Genomic DNA, 18,221 nt, shown 5'->3' on the forward strand with positions numbered 1-18,221 from the left:
GCTTGTTTTGTAGAGATTTGCGGTAAGCACTATTGTGCTGAATTAGTGGAAGCTATCAGCCCCCCCACTCCAACAGAAAAACTTGAGAAGGTGCATATTTGGCCTACTGTGGGCACCCCCCACCCCTTCCATGGCCCATTTATGTCTGCCCGCTGCTAGCTTGTTTTAGGCAGTGAAATGTAATGTGGGAGAGGGGCAGGGGAAGGACTACACAATATAGCAGACCCCCCAGTCTGGGCCCCCCAAGCTCCTCCACATCTGCAAAGGTTAACTTAACTGTATTGTAAATATACCGCTGGCTGGAGGTCTGGGAAACAGGGCTGCATTGTGAGAGAACACAGCTCATTGTGCCACTTTTTCCATTGTGCCCCCATTAGTAAATAAAGCCCACTGAGGCTATTTGGAAAGCAGCCGGTAGCTCCACTAAGGAAAATAGATGGAGTGTGGGAGAAGGAATGCCCTTCAATAGGCTACTGAAGAGGTACCCTGTAAAGGCTTTGGGATCAGTGAGAGTCCTATTAGGGTATGGGGGTCTAACCCATAACATGTCTGGGGTAAGCCATAAAGCGGTAATGGTGAATGGTGGTACCTGGCATTTCACAATTACAAGCTTAGCCTGGGGGTATTATCCTTGGAGATGCGTATTCAAGAGCATTACACAGTTTTCTGTTGCTTATTATTTTAATGTTGATTTCCTGTTTTTCTGTTATTTGAGAAGAGTATTTTCTTTTCAAGACAGAACAGCAAATCCTAGAACATCATTTTTAAGCAGAGATGCATTTTACAGAGCACATTCCTTCCAGGAAAGAGTCTCTCAGCAGAATTGTGCTGGCACGTGTGCTCTCCATATGTTACAGGCAAAGTGGGGGAATAAACAAGCCCCTAAAGAAGCTTTTGCCATTTCCAAACTAATTCCTGCACTTCCCCTTTATTTAATTGTAATCCCAAAAGATCGGCACACATTCACTAAAGAGGCTTGCTTATGGCTTCCATATTATGCCTCTGGCACTAACTAGAACAGGGCAGTCTCCTGTACAGACTTATTCAATGAAATATATGAGAATTTTATTCAGTTGTCGTTGCCTTTAGGAATGTATTAATGTAAAAACCAATATAATAACCCCTATAGAGAGATCCTGAAAAGGGACAGCACCTATTAAATGCCATTTATCTCTATACCTCAGGCGAATGGATACCCCATTGACTGGAAGTTAATAATCATAGGTTGTAGTACACAGTAAAAACTGAGGATTATTTTATAATAGTCTAGGGCACTCATATATAAGCACTTTCTGTAATGTGTTATTCCCAAATTTAGGGGCCTTTAAAATGATTTTAGTCTGGGCATGGTCGGACTGGGGGGTGAAGGGCCCACCGGGGCCCCCGTCCATATGTCCCGGGCCCAAAGCCTCCCCCCCCGGGGGGCCCCCCTAACCCCCCTCGCAGGGCCCCCCACCCGTAAATTTAATGCGTCGGGACAGGAGCGGTCGGGCAGGGGGAGCGCCGCAAGGGTCGGTCTGGGCCGCCGGGGCCCACTAGAGCCTGGGCCCACCGGGATTTTTCCTGGTGTCCCGGCGGCCCAGTCCGACCCTGAGTGTGGGCAGTAAATCTTCCCTGACCCAAGCAATAAATAAAGGGCTGGAGAGATGTACAGTCCTATGTGTTAGTACATCTGGCAGCTGCTAGTAGGGGCACTGTGACTCCAAACAGGCTGGCAGGCAATAACGTGCCACTCCCAGAAGGAAAAATTGTAAAATACTTTTACTGTGCAGTATATGTGCATATAGCACTATTGCACTAAGGAATTCATTTCCATTTACCCTTCTGATACTCTGCTTTAGATTTCCAGCTGAGGAGTTTACAGTACATGGGCTATAATATATATATGCGCTTACTCTGTTTTATATAGTGAAAGATGATTGTATTTCACGATCATAATTGTTTGCCTGTTCTTTCCATGACTCTTACACGACTCAGGCTCAGGCTCGGCAATGCACTTGGTGATGTGAGGTCTGTTTGTGTCTGATCACTTGTACAAATCATATGCACCCAACTAATAGTTCTTGTGCTGACGCTGCTTCTAGAGACAGTTTGGAACTTGGCAATGAGTGTTCCTGCCGAGGAAGACCTTAACAGCAGGCTCATTGCAGTTGGCCATTTGTGACACAGTAGCGGACATATATTATTCCCCGGAGCACAAGTGCCAGAGCGTGTCCCTTTAGTGTACTTACCAATGGCTTGTACCCAGGGAATGCTGCTCTCTTCATTGAGTAACGGACCATAAATCTGTTGCATCAGGGGGCACATAGAATGAAAGAATGCAGTGTGCAAAATGAATGCAAAAATGTGGAATGCTGAAAGCAGCCCTTTTTTGCACTTGCACACTGTGCTCTGCATGGTAAATGATCCCTTGGGTGTATGTGTGAGGCTTGAAAGCCCAGAAGCAGAAAGCACCTTCACTTCCTAATAAGATGTTCCCTACAATAGCAAACAAGCAAGCACTATCGATGCCTGATTGGTAAAACTGGAGCAAACACTGCACTGTTTAATATATTCCCCCATATGGTCTCTCTGGCACTAACGCTAATGCTGAAAAGAGCTTCTTAACTCTACCCACGGGTGAGCTACGATAGACGGCTGCTTCCATATATCAGAGGATAATCCCTGTAAAGCAAAGGGGATTTTATTAGAGGGGAGACACTTTAATATGTGTGACTTCGCATACAATGAAGCCTGTTGGCCATTTTAGCCTAAAGGAAGTGATGCTAGAGCTTATAACGGTAACACAACACAACAACATTGGTGTTAAATGACTACTTCCAGTACAAAGGTAGGAGTTGCTGGGACACTGGAACTTGTAATTCATTATCACCTTGACCAGAGTGACCATGGCTGGCTGATAATCTATCTCCCCCACTCACAAAACACAGGACCAAGAACAACATCAGGAAGTGCAGCTCATCATGCTTTATGTCCTGGGGCTGTCCCACTGCCCCCCGAGTACTGAATGGGAGCCCCCAAAGGATTAAGTCCCACTTCCTACAACACAGGCTCCCCTAACCTCTATATATGCTATATATGATACCATTTCTTTAGTACATTGCACGGTAAGAACACATCCCAAAGTGCGTGTGGTCTAAAATGAACAAAATGTAGAATTCCTATTGGCCCATTAAAGTACATGCACCCAAACATGCCCCTTAACTGCCACTTGGCGGCCAATGTGTCCATCTTGCCTCTTCTGATGATTGGTGTGCAACTGTGGCTAATGGCGCTGGGAAGCCCTGGAGCTACATGAATAGGAGCAGCAGACTCGCTCCCAGGGAATCAGGTGCAACTGGGACACCCACTCCCCAACTGGCACAACCCCAAGTCTGAAAATACTAAACGGAACATGAACCAAAATAGCTTTGAAGCACAAGAACAACTGTGTCTCTTTTGGGCACAATCACAGGCCACGCAACCCGAATTGTAGCCACAATTACTCTGCATTATGGGTAAATAAATGACAACGTATGTGCAAAATTACACAACGTGCTTGTATTTATAATTGTCCCCTATTGTGTACAAAATCCCACCCCCTCCCTGCATGGAAGAAGATGGACAGCACCATCCTACTCCACTGTGCTGTTACATGCCCTATGGTTCCTATTGGTGGGGTTTTAGGGGTGCGACTGCACGTGGGCCCACACCCCCTTGTGGCACGCCGGAATAGGGGAGGAGCAACTTTGAGGGCTGGGCTAAAAAGGATTTCACGTGTGCCCATGAAAGGGGGGGAGGGGGCAGGGGCCGAGTACAGTAACTGCACCGGGGCCATGGAACCCTAGTTAAGCCACTGGTAATAGCTGGTATAAAGGGGAATTTACTGTATTGAGCACCCATAGCCTTTATATGGCTCTGTAACATACTGTAATGTGTACAGCCAAAATATATTTATCAGATCCATAAATACTGCATCTTATGGGAAATACATAGGTAATTATTATGGGCAGTAAGTAAATAACAGAAAGATACCAGAGCAACAGGTCTATACAAGCAAACTGCAGGGCAAAACAGCAAACTGATTAAAAGGTTGGGGGGGGCTGCCTTATTGCCATGGAAAGATATTAGGTTCAGAAATAAACTTTTTCCTTTTCCCTCCTCCCAGTCCCTCAGCCCTAGCGTCTCCCTTCTGCCCTGGGGGTATTCCAATAAATGGCAACAAACATGGGCCAGGGGGAGACACAGGCCTTAAGCCCCCACCTTACAATACACACAGTACAATCCAACCAACAACTGTTACTGTCAGTACTTCTTCCATTCCCACCCCCTGGGAGCAACCAGCGAATGTCAATCATTAAAATAATGTACAAAGTTCCCAGCAAATTTTCACACTGCCATGAGAGTGAATTTGCTCTGTGCTCCGGGCCCAATAACCTTTTTTGAGAAATATACATTAAAATTGCTGAGACTCTTGTGGCCCCTCCCTTTTCTTGCACTTCTGCTGGACCCTGAGTTGCAGTATAGCAGTCTCCCCTCTGTGTCAGTCTGTGCAAATATAATGGCTCTTCTGTGTTTCCCTGTTATTGGGAGCTGCGCTTGATTCATAAATAAATATAATTTATTATCAACTCATTTGCAAACTCTAAGCCAGGAATCCATAGCAACAGGCAAACATGGCTAATGCCAATGTTTCCACACCAGATCCTCAATAAATATACAAATGATATTCTTGAGAAGCAATATTTTTTATTAGTATTATTATATACATAAAGTGAGCTTAACAAACCAGTTATGTATGAAATGGTGTGTAATGGACTGTATATATAGGAGCCCGAAACCGCCAGGGAATAACCTCTTAAGTTAGGCAGGAGAGCCCTGCCGACCCCGGTGTTCACCGACGCCCTTTTGGGGCCCCGGGCTTTCTGCGGCGGGATAGACAGGGATCCTACTCACGGCCAAGGTTATTTTCCAAAACGCGGTACAGGAGGGATCAGACGGAATCAAAGTCGGTCAGGCAAAGGTCAGTGGCAGGCAGCAAGAACCGGCACACATAGAGGTAAGAACTTTCGCCGGACGCCTGGGCCTCCTTACATGGTGCCTATTAGGGGAGGCAAAGTGGGCAGCTCTTGGCAGGTGGGGTACAGTCTTCTTTCTTCTCAAGGACTACAATCAGTGTTTAGTACAATGTTCAGTACACGATCCATGATCTTCATCATGAAATAAGATTTCCTTTGACTGTTGCCACTGTCTCACATCTGAAAATCAAAATCACAAAAGGATTTACATCTAAAGGGCAACTAAACTTATGCATTGATTATAAATAAGCAGCCTGATGGATTATTCAACATTGTAGATGATTTTATTATATACTTCATATTTAATACTGCAAATTAACCAGTAACCCACATGGGGGGGTGCAAATGGTGTGCAAAAACCAAATCTAACAGATAAGGAATGCTCTTTACTCTCCCACAGTGAGAGCCCAATATTCAGTATGTGTTTGAGTCTTACAGTGCCCCGTATTCTCAGGGAACTCTAACTGGCAGAGAAAGTATTAAACCTTTTTCGTATGATTTGTAATACACATTTGAGGCAAAATGATTTCCATGTAGCATAGGGAAGAATGCCTCTTGCTGTATCAAATACCCCACATTACACCCCTCATTCCAACAGTTTAGGAATAAACCTACTTTTCATACCTTGGGGTGGATAAACATGGAAACCTTCTTCATCTTCTTCTATAGATCTCCCAAGGTGGCCAACTGCAACATAACCAGGAAGCAAATAAAAGCATTATCTTCTTCTTTAGATGTCCCAAGGTGGGCAACTGCAACCTAACCAGGAAGCAAATAAAAACAAGGTGAGGTAGTGACAACTGTTGGTTTGTTTCTTACCGAGGTAAGATTTTACCTGATTTTACCAGCCGGAAAGGACATAATGTACTGTGGGGCAAACTGAACCAAGCACCAAGTTATCTGCTTCCATAGAGCAGAGTTATAACAGACTGCATAGTAACCTGCAGGGTGCTGGTTCAAATCCAGGCAGGATTTTACAGTGTCAGCTATTGGTGTTAAAATACATTATTTGTGTCTTACCTTCTACTAGATCTAACTTGCCTGTTATACAGGTGAGGATTTGTTTATTTTACACTGCATGAGAAGACTATTCCTACATTAGCCTACTCAGTCAGAACTTATTGAGGTGGGACACTCGTCATTTTATATGAATGGACTTCTTATATGGATATGGACTGGCCCTCCACCCTCCCCATCTATTCCGTCTACTTAGCCGATGTTCATTTAGGTGTATGTGATGTTCTCTCAGAATCCTCTGAATGCCTCTTGCAGCTCTGATGGAATCCTTGCAGCAGGTGGTGGCAGTGCTGGAGCTTGGCATCCAGGGTCCTCTTGGCTCTCCAGGTGGTCATCATTCTCCAGTACATAAGGAGCCGTTATTCTTCTCTGCAACAGATGGTCCCAGTCCATATCCTAAAAGACAGGTGATATTTCACAATGAGTATCTGGTTCAAAAAACTAGAATAGCTGGAAAAAGAAATTATAATGCATTACGAGGCTACGGAAAAATGAAATTAAATTAAATGTGAAGAATTTATCAAAATTCATTAGTGTTTTTCTGTCTGTAAATCAAAAGGAATAGAATAGAAACCTACTTTGAAGAAGGGGTGCTCTTTAACCATTTCAGCCCCGGCGTCACCCGAACCGAGGCGAAATTCTGGATCTTTTTCTAACAGCTACAAAAAAAGAAAACAAACATTGTTGTTAATCATTCATGTTTTTAATGCCTATGTCTTTTTTATAACTCTACTGGGAAAGTATCCACCCAGGAAATAGAAGCAATTTTCCAATCCCATTGTAATTTCCAATCCCAGTAACCATATGCATATGTAACTGATCTGCTTGGATGGCCTTACAGTTAAGCTCATATTTTTACAACTATTAACTGAAGGGGCTCACTGGGGTAATACATATTGTAAAGTTCAGTGAAAGCCTGAAACTGCCACTAAAGGAACCTAAATGTTATATCCTGGTAATAATAATAACTATACAACATTTATAGCCCTTAGTATAACAAGTGACTAAAGGCACATGATACTGATTTGCTGGGGCCAACTTACTTCTTTTATTAGTGTTGAGGCATCCTCTGAAAGGTCTTCTGGTAAGCTGATGTCATCATAAAGGATGCTCATCATTTGCTCGACTGGATCTTTATGGTTGAATGGTAACTGAAAAAGTGAATAATGATTTCATTAGCGAAACAACCTTCCTAAGAGATTATGGAGATTATAATATGTGTTATACTTATATATTAATCATATATTCCTCAATATGTTTAGTCACATTATAAAACGACAATGGCAATGATTCCCCAATGTAAGTTGATAATATAGGAATTGTGCTTACCTCATACAGGAGCATAACATAAACGGTGATTCCTAGGGCCCACCAGTCAGCGGCCATGCCGTATCCAAGTTTTAGATAGATCTCCGGGGCCATGTATGTTTTTGTGCCGCACATGGTGTTTGTGCGGTCGCTGTATCCAAATCCTTAAACACAAGAAACACTGTGAGGAAACTGCAGATCTGGGGCCCTAATGTAAAGTAATGAGGGACTTTCCTTAACTGTTTGTTTCCAAACTACACACCCATTTAGATCTGTTTTATCTAAATATAACAATACCTAATAATCTGATCTAATCCCTTGTATATTCCAGAATTATAAGCAGCACTTACTGTCTTTGCTGAGGCCGAAGTCTACGATCTTAAGGTAGCCATCCCGGTCCAACAGCAAATTCTCCAGCTTTAGATCTCTGAATTAAAACCAAGTCAATAGTTTAGTAGTTATACATATATAATCCTTATAATAACATCAATCAAATTATTACAGTGCTACAAGCTAGATTAGAAGTGTTCTTAGTAGTAGTTCTTAGTAGCTCCTTCTGGAAATAAAGATGATTTTAGTGTTATTAATGCTTACCTATGGACAATGCCAAGCTGATGTAATGCCTCCAGGCCAAGAACAATGCATGCGGTGTAAAACCTGAATAGAGAAAAAATAAAATTCATTTACTTTAATATTTTTTTATTGATATATAAGCTATGTGTGAGAATTAAGGTATTCATAGTGAGAAGAAAGGCAGTTACCTGTATCATAGGTATACCTTGCTTGTATTACATTACATTTTAAAAATATATACTGTGGTGATGCTACACTGAAAGTAAGAACCTCCCCCCCAGTCCCATTCTACTTACATGACATCAGGTTCTTCTAGTTCCACGGATTTTATAAAGTCAAGCATGTCACCTCCAGGGAGATATTCCATCACATAGAACAGGTGAGACGCCGTCTGGAAGGTTCCATGCAATGACACCAGGAACGGATGTTCAGCAGAGCTTACCCTCTGAAGGATTTCCTTCTCATGGAAGACACTGTAAGGGTAAATCATCCCATTATCACCATGTGAAGCCCACACAAGGGAACGTTACACTTACCCTTTAGCCTTATGAACAGACACAGGGCAACACAGCAGTTAATAACCAAAAGAAAAAGTAAACATATGCTACATATAAAGCTGAATATAACAAGAAAAACATGAGACAGATATGGCCGGTATTAATCTCTCCCCTATCACTGACCTGTCCAAATTGCCCTTTTCCAAAACTTGATCTTTTTTCAGGGCCTTGATGGCATATAGCACTTCGGTGTTCTTGTGCTGGGCTAGGAATACCTGGAGTCAGAAGAAAGAAAGTTTAAACACACTGGGTAAATCAGTTGTAACTAAAACCTAATTGTGCAATGAGTCGCTCACCTTTCCAAATCCTCCTTCTCCCAACACTTGTCCCAGGTCGAAATGATCAAGTGAGGGAGATCTGGGCTCAGCAGGGCTGAAAAATAAAAAAAAATAAAAGGTAAAATATGTTTTGTTCCTGTTCACAGTCAAGATTAATCTAATACACAGTTTATTGCATGACTTTTCTGTAGTATCCAATCACCAGAGGGTACTGGCCACTTACTGATAATACCCCAAAAATAGGCAATTCTAAAATTTGAATATATAAGCAACTTACAATTCTAAACCAAAACAAGAGAATACGTCCCAAATCAGATACCTGATCGATGGTCCTTCTGCGCCCTGTATTTCGTTGTCAAAATCTGAGCCCAATTCAGGAATTTGGAGCTGCAAACAAAGGATGAATGAGTATTATATACAGGATGAATATTGCATGAATTTCATATGTGCGAACCTTGAAGAAAAGTTTTTCTCATCCAGTTGCACACATTGGCTTTTGTTTAACTTAAGACGGCTCATAAGCTCCTGTGCCTGTTAAAGAATAATATCCGTAGAATCTACTTACTACTGATGGAAGAGCGGAAGAGGTGGAATTGTCATCTTCCTTTGGGTCAGAATCTTGCTCCTGACTGTGTCCGCTGTTATTGGACGCGCCAGCAAAACAGTCAGGAGCTTCTGAATCTGCAGAAATGGAACAATATAGTCTCAATATGATGATACACAGTATATTACTACCATAAATACAATATTAGACCTATTTATAAAAAGTATAAATACTCTCCTATATAAATAAATATATATATTTATTTAATAATATATATATATATATATATATATATATATATATATATCCTATTACTGATTTATGCAATTCACATAAATGCACAAAGAATAATATGATTAACCATATCATAAATGTCAAGAAGTCAGTGGATGATCCTACTTACCCAATAAAAATGGCATTGCTGGTGGTTTATAAGGTGGTACATATTCATTTGCTGTCACGCAAATGCTCACCGGTGCCTCTGAAATAATCACTATCCCAGGGACCTCCACCTTGGCATCCTACAGAGATAAAGCATAGTAAGAATCCAACAATTACATGCGTGTGCGTGTTTGTATATATTTCACACCCATACAATGTACTTACAAATGAAAGCCAGTTGAAATTGGTGGGGCTGGCTGTATCCCTGGTGATAGCCTCTGCTGGCTCTGAGCCCTTGGGCTCATGAAGAGGAATGGCCCCTCCGATGTTGTGGGAAGAGCCAGGGTCCTCCTCATACTCAGCAGGAAGTGGAGATTCTACAAGAATAAAAACACAACAGATGTCAATATTATCTAGCAGTTTCAGATGTGCAACTCTAATTTTGGAAATTAAAATGTGCTTTTTAGTATTGATCACACTTACCTAGGAAAGATGGCTGTGCCAGGTGGTCGGGCAGCTCTAAGGTGGCAGTAAACTCCACCAAAGAGTCAAGCACATCTGTGATCTCTACGATCTCCACCAAAGCATCTTCATGCTTACTAGAAAGAACTACGTTCTGTAGAAAAAATATTATTAATAATTAATATGTTATTAATATAATTAAAAGTTATGATTATAATACACTCCCCACCAGTTCAGATGATTGTTTCTCATATATTGATTGTAGTAAAAAATATTCTGCCATTATACTGCAGAATCCAGGGTATGAAAAAAATTATTTTGTGGGCATTAATTAAGGCTGAAAGTGCCAATTGCGTAGGATTTGTTATATCAGTACAATGTATGTGTGTAATTATTATTATCTGTCTCATATATGTAAGTAGAGCTCCATGGACCCAGGTGTTTGATCCTGGCCCTCCATCCATTTTGCCCTGAACTTTCACACGCTCCAATGCCAGTGCCCCCATATTCTTTATCCCAGGTAAAAGGACAAAAGGAAACGTGAGCAGCCTTACCTCGACTTTGCTTTTCTTGCAACCCATCACTTTTTCTCCTGTAATAGAGAAGAGAGATTGGTATCTTTCACAGCTAATATAGAGGCAAAATGTTATGAGTTATGCAGAAAATAAGAAAGGGCTGATGGGAATTGAACTGAAGCTGCTCTTATACTGAGGCCGGTCCAACCATCTCTATTGTGTGGGGTCCAGAAAGGGAATTGGCTGACTTAGTGCAGGTGTATGAGAAAATACACATTAGCAGCAACTATGGCCCCGCTACAAAGTGACAGACACACAGACAAAAAACAGATCAAAGTGATACTGACAGATCCCTGTACATTTGTGTTGTTATATTTTAATATTTTAATATCAGTGTTACCCCAAAACCAAGTGTCACAGCTGCAGCAGCCAGGCATAAGTTTAGTAATAAACAGTTGGGTTTGTGCAAGAAAAGATTTTATTGTGATACAGATACATCCCTATAAGGTCCATAATAACTGTAGTCACACCAAAGCCCAGATATATCCCATGTTCCTGTATTTGTAGGTAGGAGAAGCCAAAGGGAAACTGTTGATATGGTGTAAAAGTACCAATGACATAACATTAGATTTTAAAATTATTGTAAGATTTATTGGTTTCCATTTGGGCTCCAACCTGTGGCCCTGCAGTGGATTTCCAGCTCCCAGAATCCCCAAATAGACAACCAGTCTCATCTTTGCTTTTGTTTTCTAAATTGTAGGTTACAGTTCAAATTAAATTGCTGATTGCTTGCTATGGGCAACATCACCGGTGATATTGGCTTAAACACTATAAAAAATATGCCCCTGAGTGTAGGTGTGTGAGAAAATACACATTATCAGCAGCACTTGTTGCCCTGCAGCTGTTGCTAAACTACAACTCCCACCATCATCCAACAGAGTTTGGCAGTTGGCTAGACACCCCCTAAACAAGTATAGAATCTGACACTGTTACTTCAGAAGGACAGACAAACAGATACAACTAATCAAAGTGATACTAACAGATCCCTACACATTTGTGTTGATATGTTTTAATATGTTCATCCATAAAGCTGCTGCCCAACTGCCATTAACTGCCATCCTGACTCTTTAGCACTGTCAGTGGCACAGGAAATGTGCAGAAATCTCTGCCTGCTGCTAAATAAATAATGCTACAAGATGTACAATTCCTCCCTATTTATGAATGATAACCATATAGTTGTAATATTTATCTGAAAAATGTACTTACAGAGAGAGCAGGTAATGAGCTGCGATCACTAGCAATAATGCTAAGCATCTGACAAGAGACAGCCAATCACCTGAGGCTAAAGCAGGCTTAGGGGTGGGACAATGCACCTGATTGGTTGAAGACACTGTTTATATCAGTGTTACCCTAAAACCAAGTGTCACAGCTGCAGCAGCCAGGCATAGGTTTAGTAATAAACAGTTGGGTTTGTGCCAGAAAAGCTTTTAATGTGATACAGATACATCCCTATAAGATCCATAATAACTGTAGTCACACCAAAGCCCAGATATATCCCATGTTCCTGTATTTGTAGGTAGGAGAAGCCAAAGAGAAACTGTTGATATGACGTAAAAGTACCAATGACATAATATTAGATTTTGACATCAGTATAAGATTTATTTTTTTTACTCCAACCTGTGGCCCTGCAGTGGATTTACAGCTCCCAGAATCCCCAAATAGACTTCTGTTGCAAGCTGAACATTTCTGCCACTTCACAGTCACAGACACACAAATCCAAAGTAAAATATTCACTCCCCAGTGTTAATACCTAAATACATTTTGTTTCCACCAGTGCTTTAGCACAAGATGGTGTTCCCCATGTCAGCGTGTTAATGGCATTCCCCACCCAAGTAGAACGATTCTTTATATTCCATTCATCACTTCAATTCTTGTGTGACATTACCTGCTGATGGGCTGTGTTTTGTTCTTGTACACTTTTACTCACACTGCTGCTGGTAGAAGAGAATGTTATAAAGGGCAGTCATCAGGGAATTATAGTGGTTACAACTGATATTTTGTGCTTATGTCTGTTTTTTTGTTTATTTTCCATTTGTTTTTTATTTGAACATTATTTCTTTCTTATTTTTGCACGCTTTCTCCAAATGTGTCATTTTTCATTTACTCATTTTGCTGTTCTTCCATTTTTGCCAGTATCAGTTATGACAATCTGGGGACAGACTGTACTTGTTGGGAATGAAAGCATGGAGTCCGTTCGGCGCATGAATGGATTGCGGAGTACAGATTTCTCAGCATATGGAACTCTGAACCAAATCTACAATCCAAGTTTAAGGTGAAAAAACAGATTATGGTTTTTGAGAATAAAAAAAAAAAAAAATATTGATGATCGCGCATATGGTTCTTTTATGAAGTACAGAGGTTCTATCCTGAACATCAGAAAAGGAACATGGAAGAGCATTATCTGAGGGCCGGGTGTTTGAGGATAATTCTAGGTGAGCAGAGGCAAGTTCGTCCTTCCAGTACATCAGACAGATAATCTCAAAAGGAGAAATTAAGAGCCATATTTTCTCTAGACTGAAAGTTTTGCTTTTGAGATTATAGGGGTAATTTACCTACCCTGGGGTGCAAGTGCAAGAGCACTAAGGAGCACACGTGTGTATTCATGGGGGAAGCCATTCTTTAGGAGCACCATGCAGTGTGCAAAGTGAAAAAAAATGGGCAATTATGGCCTTTTTTTACACACTGTGTGGTCTATTGTAAATGACCCCTTATTTGTTAATTGCAAAGTTACTTGGTTAACCCTGATTGGATGACTTATTATGGGAATAAAAGCACATCAAACATGTAGCATACTCAAGCTTCATGACTTTATAATATACAGGTTTTTATTAACTTATTAGGCAAATTTTTATTTTGGAAATTTGAAGATATTTGAGAGTATTCTTACTAATACAGAGCCAGGCATGTAGTGCATATGCAGTGCTAGAAAGCTGATACACTATAGGGGCCATTTATTATCCCCCAATATGTTGGTGCAAGGGTGATAAGGGGCACATGAGGCACTGGGTCAAAAATCTAGCGCTTGGCGCAGAAAGCAGCATTGGGCGGTGCTGCAGAGCCCTGTTCTGGTGTGTCTAAATGATGTGTAAGTTGGGGGAGTGCAGGGGGCGCCTATATGCCAGGTGAACCTGGCAGGGGTTTGTTCTGGGAGTTTGTTAGCAATTGGAAATAGTCATTAAATGGTCCCTAAAGTGTGTAATTATATGCTTGGGGGTTGCTGTGCTATCCACAGGGGAGGAGGCATATGGATTTAAGGGTATGTCTTAATATGACATAATAAAATTCTTCCACATATGAATGATGGTTGATATCCCCCCAGTGAGCACCAACCATTTGGGTTTTTGCTGCGCTACCACCATTAATGTGGGCATGGTCTTGCGATAACATGAGTGTGGTTTGAAGTAGGTGAGGTTTAAAAAAGGGGAGTGGACAAAACTGGCTTCCATTAGCGGCCCTCCGCTATATATGCTAGAGAAATTCCGGCCCTCGGCACCACAGAAGTTGGACAGCACTGCTCTAACATATTTCACTAGCACCCTCTCTATATGGCATATGCAGACTGAATCTGCTTGAGTCTATATATGCTTTATATCAGATTATCCCATGTAAGAATGTATATTTATATGGGATACAATACCATACATCCTGGCCCCATTTACTGCCCAGTGTTTCAAAAGAAGCATCTGATTTGTTGCTGTAGGTTATACGACCTGAAGGAAACATTGCAGTTGTTATTACATTGCCCAAATGTGCCTTGGGTCCAGGGGAGTAGGGCTTGGGGTCACAGCTGCAACTGAGCCCCAGGTTGTTAGGGACACCAAGCTGAAACGCTCTACCTGCTTGCTTCTTGCCAATCACTGGACGTCTCTAACTAATATCCTTATTTTGGGCCCCAACCTTCCTACATTGCTTAGTCTCTTCTTCTATAAGTTCACTCCAAATTAAAACAATGAGCAATAAGGTGACCCGCTAGGGCAATATTTTAAGTTCGGGCACATTCCTTCTGGTTAAGCCATTACACTGCCTGTATTTCCAAGTACACACAATGCTTCCCATGGCCTGCAAACTCATCCCCATATGGGACTTGCAGGCTTACGGGTCCCTGGCAGTGAGTAAGGGGAATGTCTTTGTTCCACAGCACCGGCCATTGGCATCGTGCTTGCTATGTTAAACAGATTAACTTTGTAGTGATCCGGGAAGCCTTTCAGAGAAAGATCTGCTTCTCATCACTCTGTTTGGATTGCCTCTGATTAGAAAGCTAAGCAGCACATGAAGCTGGAGAAATGATTCCAGTTGATTTCTATTGCTGTGTCCTAATATGTGTATATTTCATACAATACATGCAATACAAAGCAGGCTTTCTCTGTGCTTTCCATAGTGGTTTTCCAAGTTGTATTTGGGTCCAGTATTCTTGAGTATGGAAAGGAACATTAGTTATTCATTTTGCCATTGAAAAGAAAGTGTAGCAATCACTGTATTCTCTTTTAAATGAGAACTAAAGCCTAAAAAAGTAGGGTAGAAATGGTAGACACAGATCGAAAGGTACCCGAAAAATAGCCCAATACGTGCAAAATTTAAAAAAAAAAAAAAGTATACAGTACATGGGAAAACATGCCTTTTTAAAGCATATAATCACTGCCCATGTCTTGTGCCCCCTCTCCAGTTACTGGGATGTAGTTTTGCTGCTTTAGCTTGAGCCTGAAACAGCAATGAGGAATAGAAAAGGAAACTTTTGTTTATACTGTCTAATTACATGCTGGGCATTGTAGTTTTTTATTCATCTTAGCTGTAGGCTAATCATTAGATACAAACTACACTACCCAGCATGCACTGGGACAGGCATGTCAGGTACACTAGGGGGCTAGTTTCCAGACTACAAACCCGCCAAGGCTCCAAAAACTAGCCCAAATCTGTGCCTTGGCAGGTTTGTACTTCCAAAACCCGCCTGGGCTTTAAATTAGTAGCCCAATTTGACAAAAACCCGCCAACCTAGCTTTATACTTGCCTGGGAAATATACCTGGGGTGACTGACAAAAAAAGTATCTGCTCTTTGTGGGTAGAAAGAAATGAAACATGAACGAAAAATGAATGGGTGAGGCAGGAACTGCCAGCGTGCCTCAGGGACTGGTTTTAAAAGCAATTTCCAGGCCAACAAAGCAAAATATATTTATATAGTAATTATTGTTGTTCCAGAACTCCTTTTATTTTGGCTTGCACTGATGAGCACTGGCCATTATTCAATTCCCCCACAGAAAGGTGTGTTTTTCCCACAATTTTTACACCAGTGGCAATTCTCCAGCCTTGTTGAGAATGAAGGGGAAAATGTGATCTTTGTTTGCAATTAAATTTCTTACTGTCATTTCAAGTGATTGCAGTAAACCCAGCAATCTCACAAACACCCACACACTTATGCTTTAAATGCAGTTTTGCAAATGAATAAATGTGCACTGCATTCGGCCTATTTCTTATTCGTTCATTGAAGTTGGTTTGTTATTCAGTCAGTGAATATGTAACTGGTGTTTTAAAGATAAAAATGACACTGGGCCACAGTTTTAAAAGTTAACATTTATTGTCAGAGATTCCCTACATAAACTACAGCTTCTTACAGCCTGCCCCAAAAAGGTTCTGGGCAGGAAATCTGCCACCAAAGGGGCAATAGTTTCTTATTCGGTCCGATGAATAAGTAACTATTGATTTCAAGGGTCAAATGACCTTGGGCTACTGATTTCAACCCATAGATCTGCAGGCATGCATGCCCCGCATTGTATGCCTGGCCCAAAAAGGTTCTGGGCAGGAAAAGTGGCAACTAGCTCCCTTTATAACACCCAGGTTGCTGCATTCCGTTGCTAGAAAAGGCAACTGTCAGTGACAGGAAAGGGAGTTGTGAAACAAGGGCAGTTTTGGGAATGGCAAGTTGGCATAGCCAGACACAATGTTGGTGTGTAGGGGAGGTATTAATTGCCAGGGGGAATGTTTTTGGCTCCAGTAGTTAATGCAGTAAGTAGAGTTGCCATCTTTTTTTCCCATCATAGTGGTCTTCGGGTCAGGGGCGGCTGTGATGTCATATGGGGGCAGGGATATGACATAAGGGGAAAATCTGTAATACCAGTGTCGGCCCTAGCTGGTGATTTACCGGTACTTGTTGAAATACCGGCTGGGTGGCAATTCTAGCTGTCAGTATTGGCAGCACAGGAGAGAGTTCAACTAGTGGTGTTGCTCTCACATGATCCATTCTTAGCACTGAATTTATCGCACAATATCCAAAGGGTTTATTAAAGAAGATGAAAAAGGAAACATTGCTACATTGCTGGGGGGGGGGGGGGGGCAAATTGTTAGGGCCCCAGTGATCCAACATATTGTGCAACACTGTTCAACAAACACACACATTACATACAAATATGAGTGCTAGTGCACTTAATAACATTAAAGAGATACTGACACCTAAAATGAAACAGTTTTTTTTATATGTATCATAAACTGTATTTACATGAACTTTACAATTTTGCCATAAAAGTATTTGCCCAATGTTGTTACATTCCCTACCTGATCAGCAGGAGTCCGTTAGCATTAGAAGGTATAACTAACTGGCTGAGAAGGGACAGTCAGGTTGGCAAAACAGTCAGGTTTAGGGACTTCAAGTAACAATTACAAAAGCAGCCCTATCAGTGAAAAATGATAAACATGACCTATAGGGAACTTTAAATATACATTCATATTTTGAAAAGTAGTTTTTTGTGTCGGTATCACTTTAAGGGTAAAACAACATGAAGGCATCCTGCAGGTACATGTCCTCTCAGTGCAGGGCCAAGCTGGATAGGAACCCGAGCCACCACAGCCACCAACACCTCCCCCCCACCTCATTAAATGACATCTCCTGTTACAAAAATATAACAAAAAATGATGGGCTCCAAATTTATACAAAACATAAACTTTTTCACTCCATGCACAATAACCACTACAGTTTGCCTAAAGCCACCTGATTTCCATCCCTCCCCTCACATTCTGGGCCCTGTTCTCTCAGGTCTGGTTCCCTATTTGATGCTGGAGGAGTCCCTGTGTAGGAGGGCACCCAACAGTGCAAGTGGGCAAGACCCAGTGTGAATCTGGGCACACTCATGGCATCAGTGTTGTGCAGCTTCTAACTTCTCCAGTCAGTGGCACATGGGACTTATACTCAATGTGGATGGATGCATTGTATGCAAAGCTTATTCCACTAGCAACATAAAAATACACTATACTTGGCAAGGCCATAATATTTAAAGGGAAAGGACAAATAAAGGGATAACACAAATAATAAGTGCACAGTTAATGAGGCAACAAGAGCAAAGAGGCCTGTGTCCTGACCTGACTGGCCAGTAAATACAAGTCAGTAAAGAGTCAGTCCTGGACTATAAAATACAATACAGTATCTAATGTAAAAGCTGCAGATCAGCGCTAGTGCAAAACACATGTGCAGTGACATTAGGCGA

General features: G+C 41.5%; 1 protein-coding gene across 2 annotated transcripts; it reads right to left on the reverse strand.

The window, feature by feature from the left end:
* Nucleotides 1-5,509: 5,509 nt before the first annotated feature.
* On the reverse strand, nucleotides 5,510-9,635 carry LOC101734328 (serine/threonine-protein kinase N1). Of its 2 annotated transcripts, XM_031893947.1 has the most exons (8): nucleotides 8,636-9,635; nucleotides 8,252-8,428; nucleotides 7,977-8,039; nucleotides 7,733-7,809; nucleotides 7,404-7,546; nucleotides 7,118-7,225; nucleotides 6,653-6,733; nucleotides 5,510-6,470 (listed from the first exon to the last, which is right to left on the reverse strand). In XM_031893947.1, the coding sequence occupies exons 2-8, from the start codon at nucleotides 8,320-8,322 to the stop codon at nucleotides 6,303-6,305; spliced, it is 711 nt and encodes a 236-aa protein (XP_031749807.1). In that variant the 5' UTR covers nucleotides 8,323-8,428; nucleotides 8,636-9,635; the 3' UTR covers nucleotides 5,510-6,302. The 2 variants fall into 2 exon arrangements, with proteins under 2 accessions (XP_031749807.1, XP_031749804.1); XM_031893944.1 differs by having other exon boundaries at nucleotides 8,252-9,635.
* Nucleotides 9,636-18,221: the final 8,586 nt, after the last annotated feature.

This window comes from Xenopus tropicalis, chromosome 1, assembly GCF_000004195.4.
Source record: "Xenopus tropicalis strain Nigerian chromosome 1, UCB_Xtro_10.0, whole genome shotgun sequence".
Classification (NCBI taxonomy): Eukaryota; Metazoa; Chordata; class Amphibia; order Anura; family Pipidae; genus Xenopus; species Xenopus tropicalis.

What these genes read in the sequence shown, in the direction of transcription:
- LOC101734328 (XM_031893944.1), bottom strand. Translation starts at nt 8,445, where the DNA reads ATGATTTACCCTTACAGTGTCTTCCATGAGAAGGAAATCCTTCAGAGG. An exon ending in CTAGAAGAACCTGATGTCAT is followed by an intron (nt 8,040 to 8,251) that starts GTAAGTAGAATG and finishes TTCTCTATTCAG; the next exon opens with GTTTTACACCGCATGCATTG. An exon ending in CAGCTTGGCATTGTCCATAG is followed by an intron (nt 7,810 to 7,976) that starts GTAAGCATTAAT and finishes GTTTTAATTCAG; the next exon opens with AGATCTAAAGCTGGAGAATT.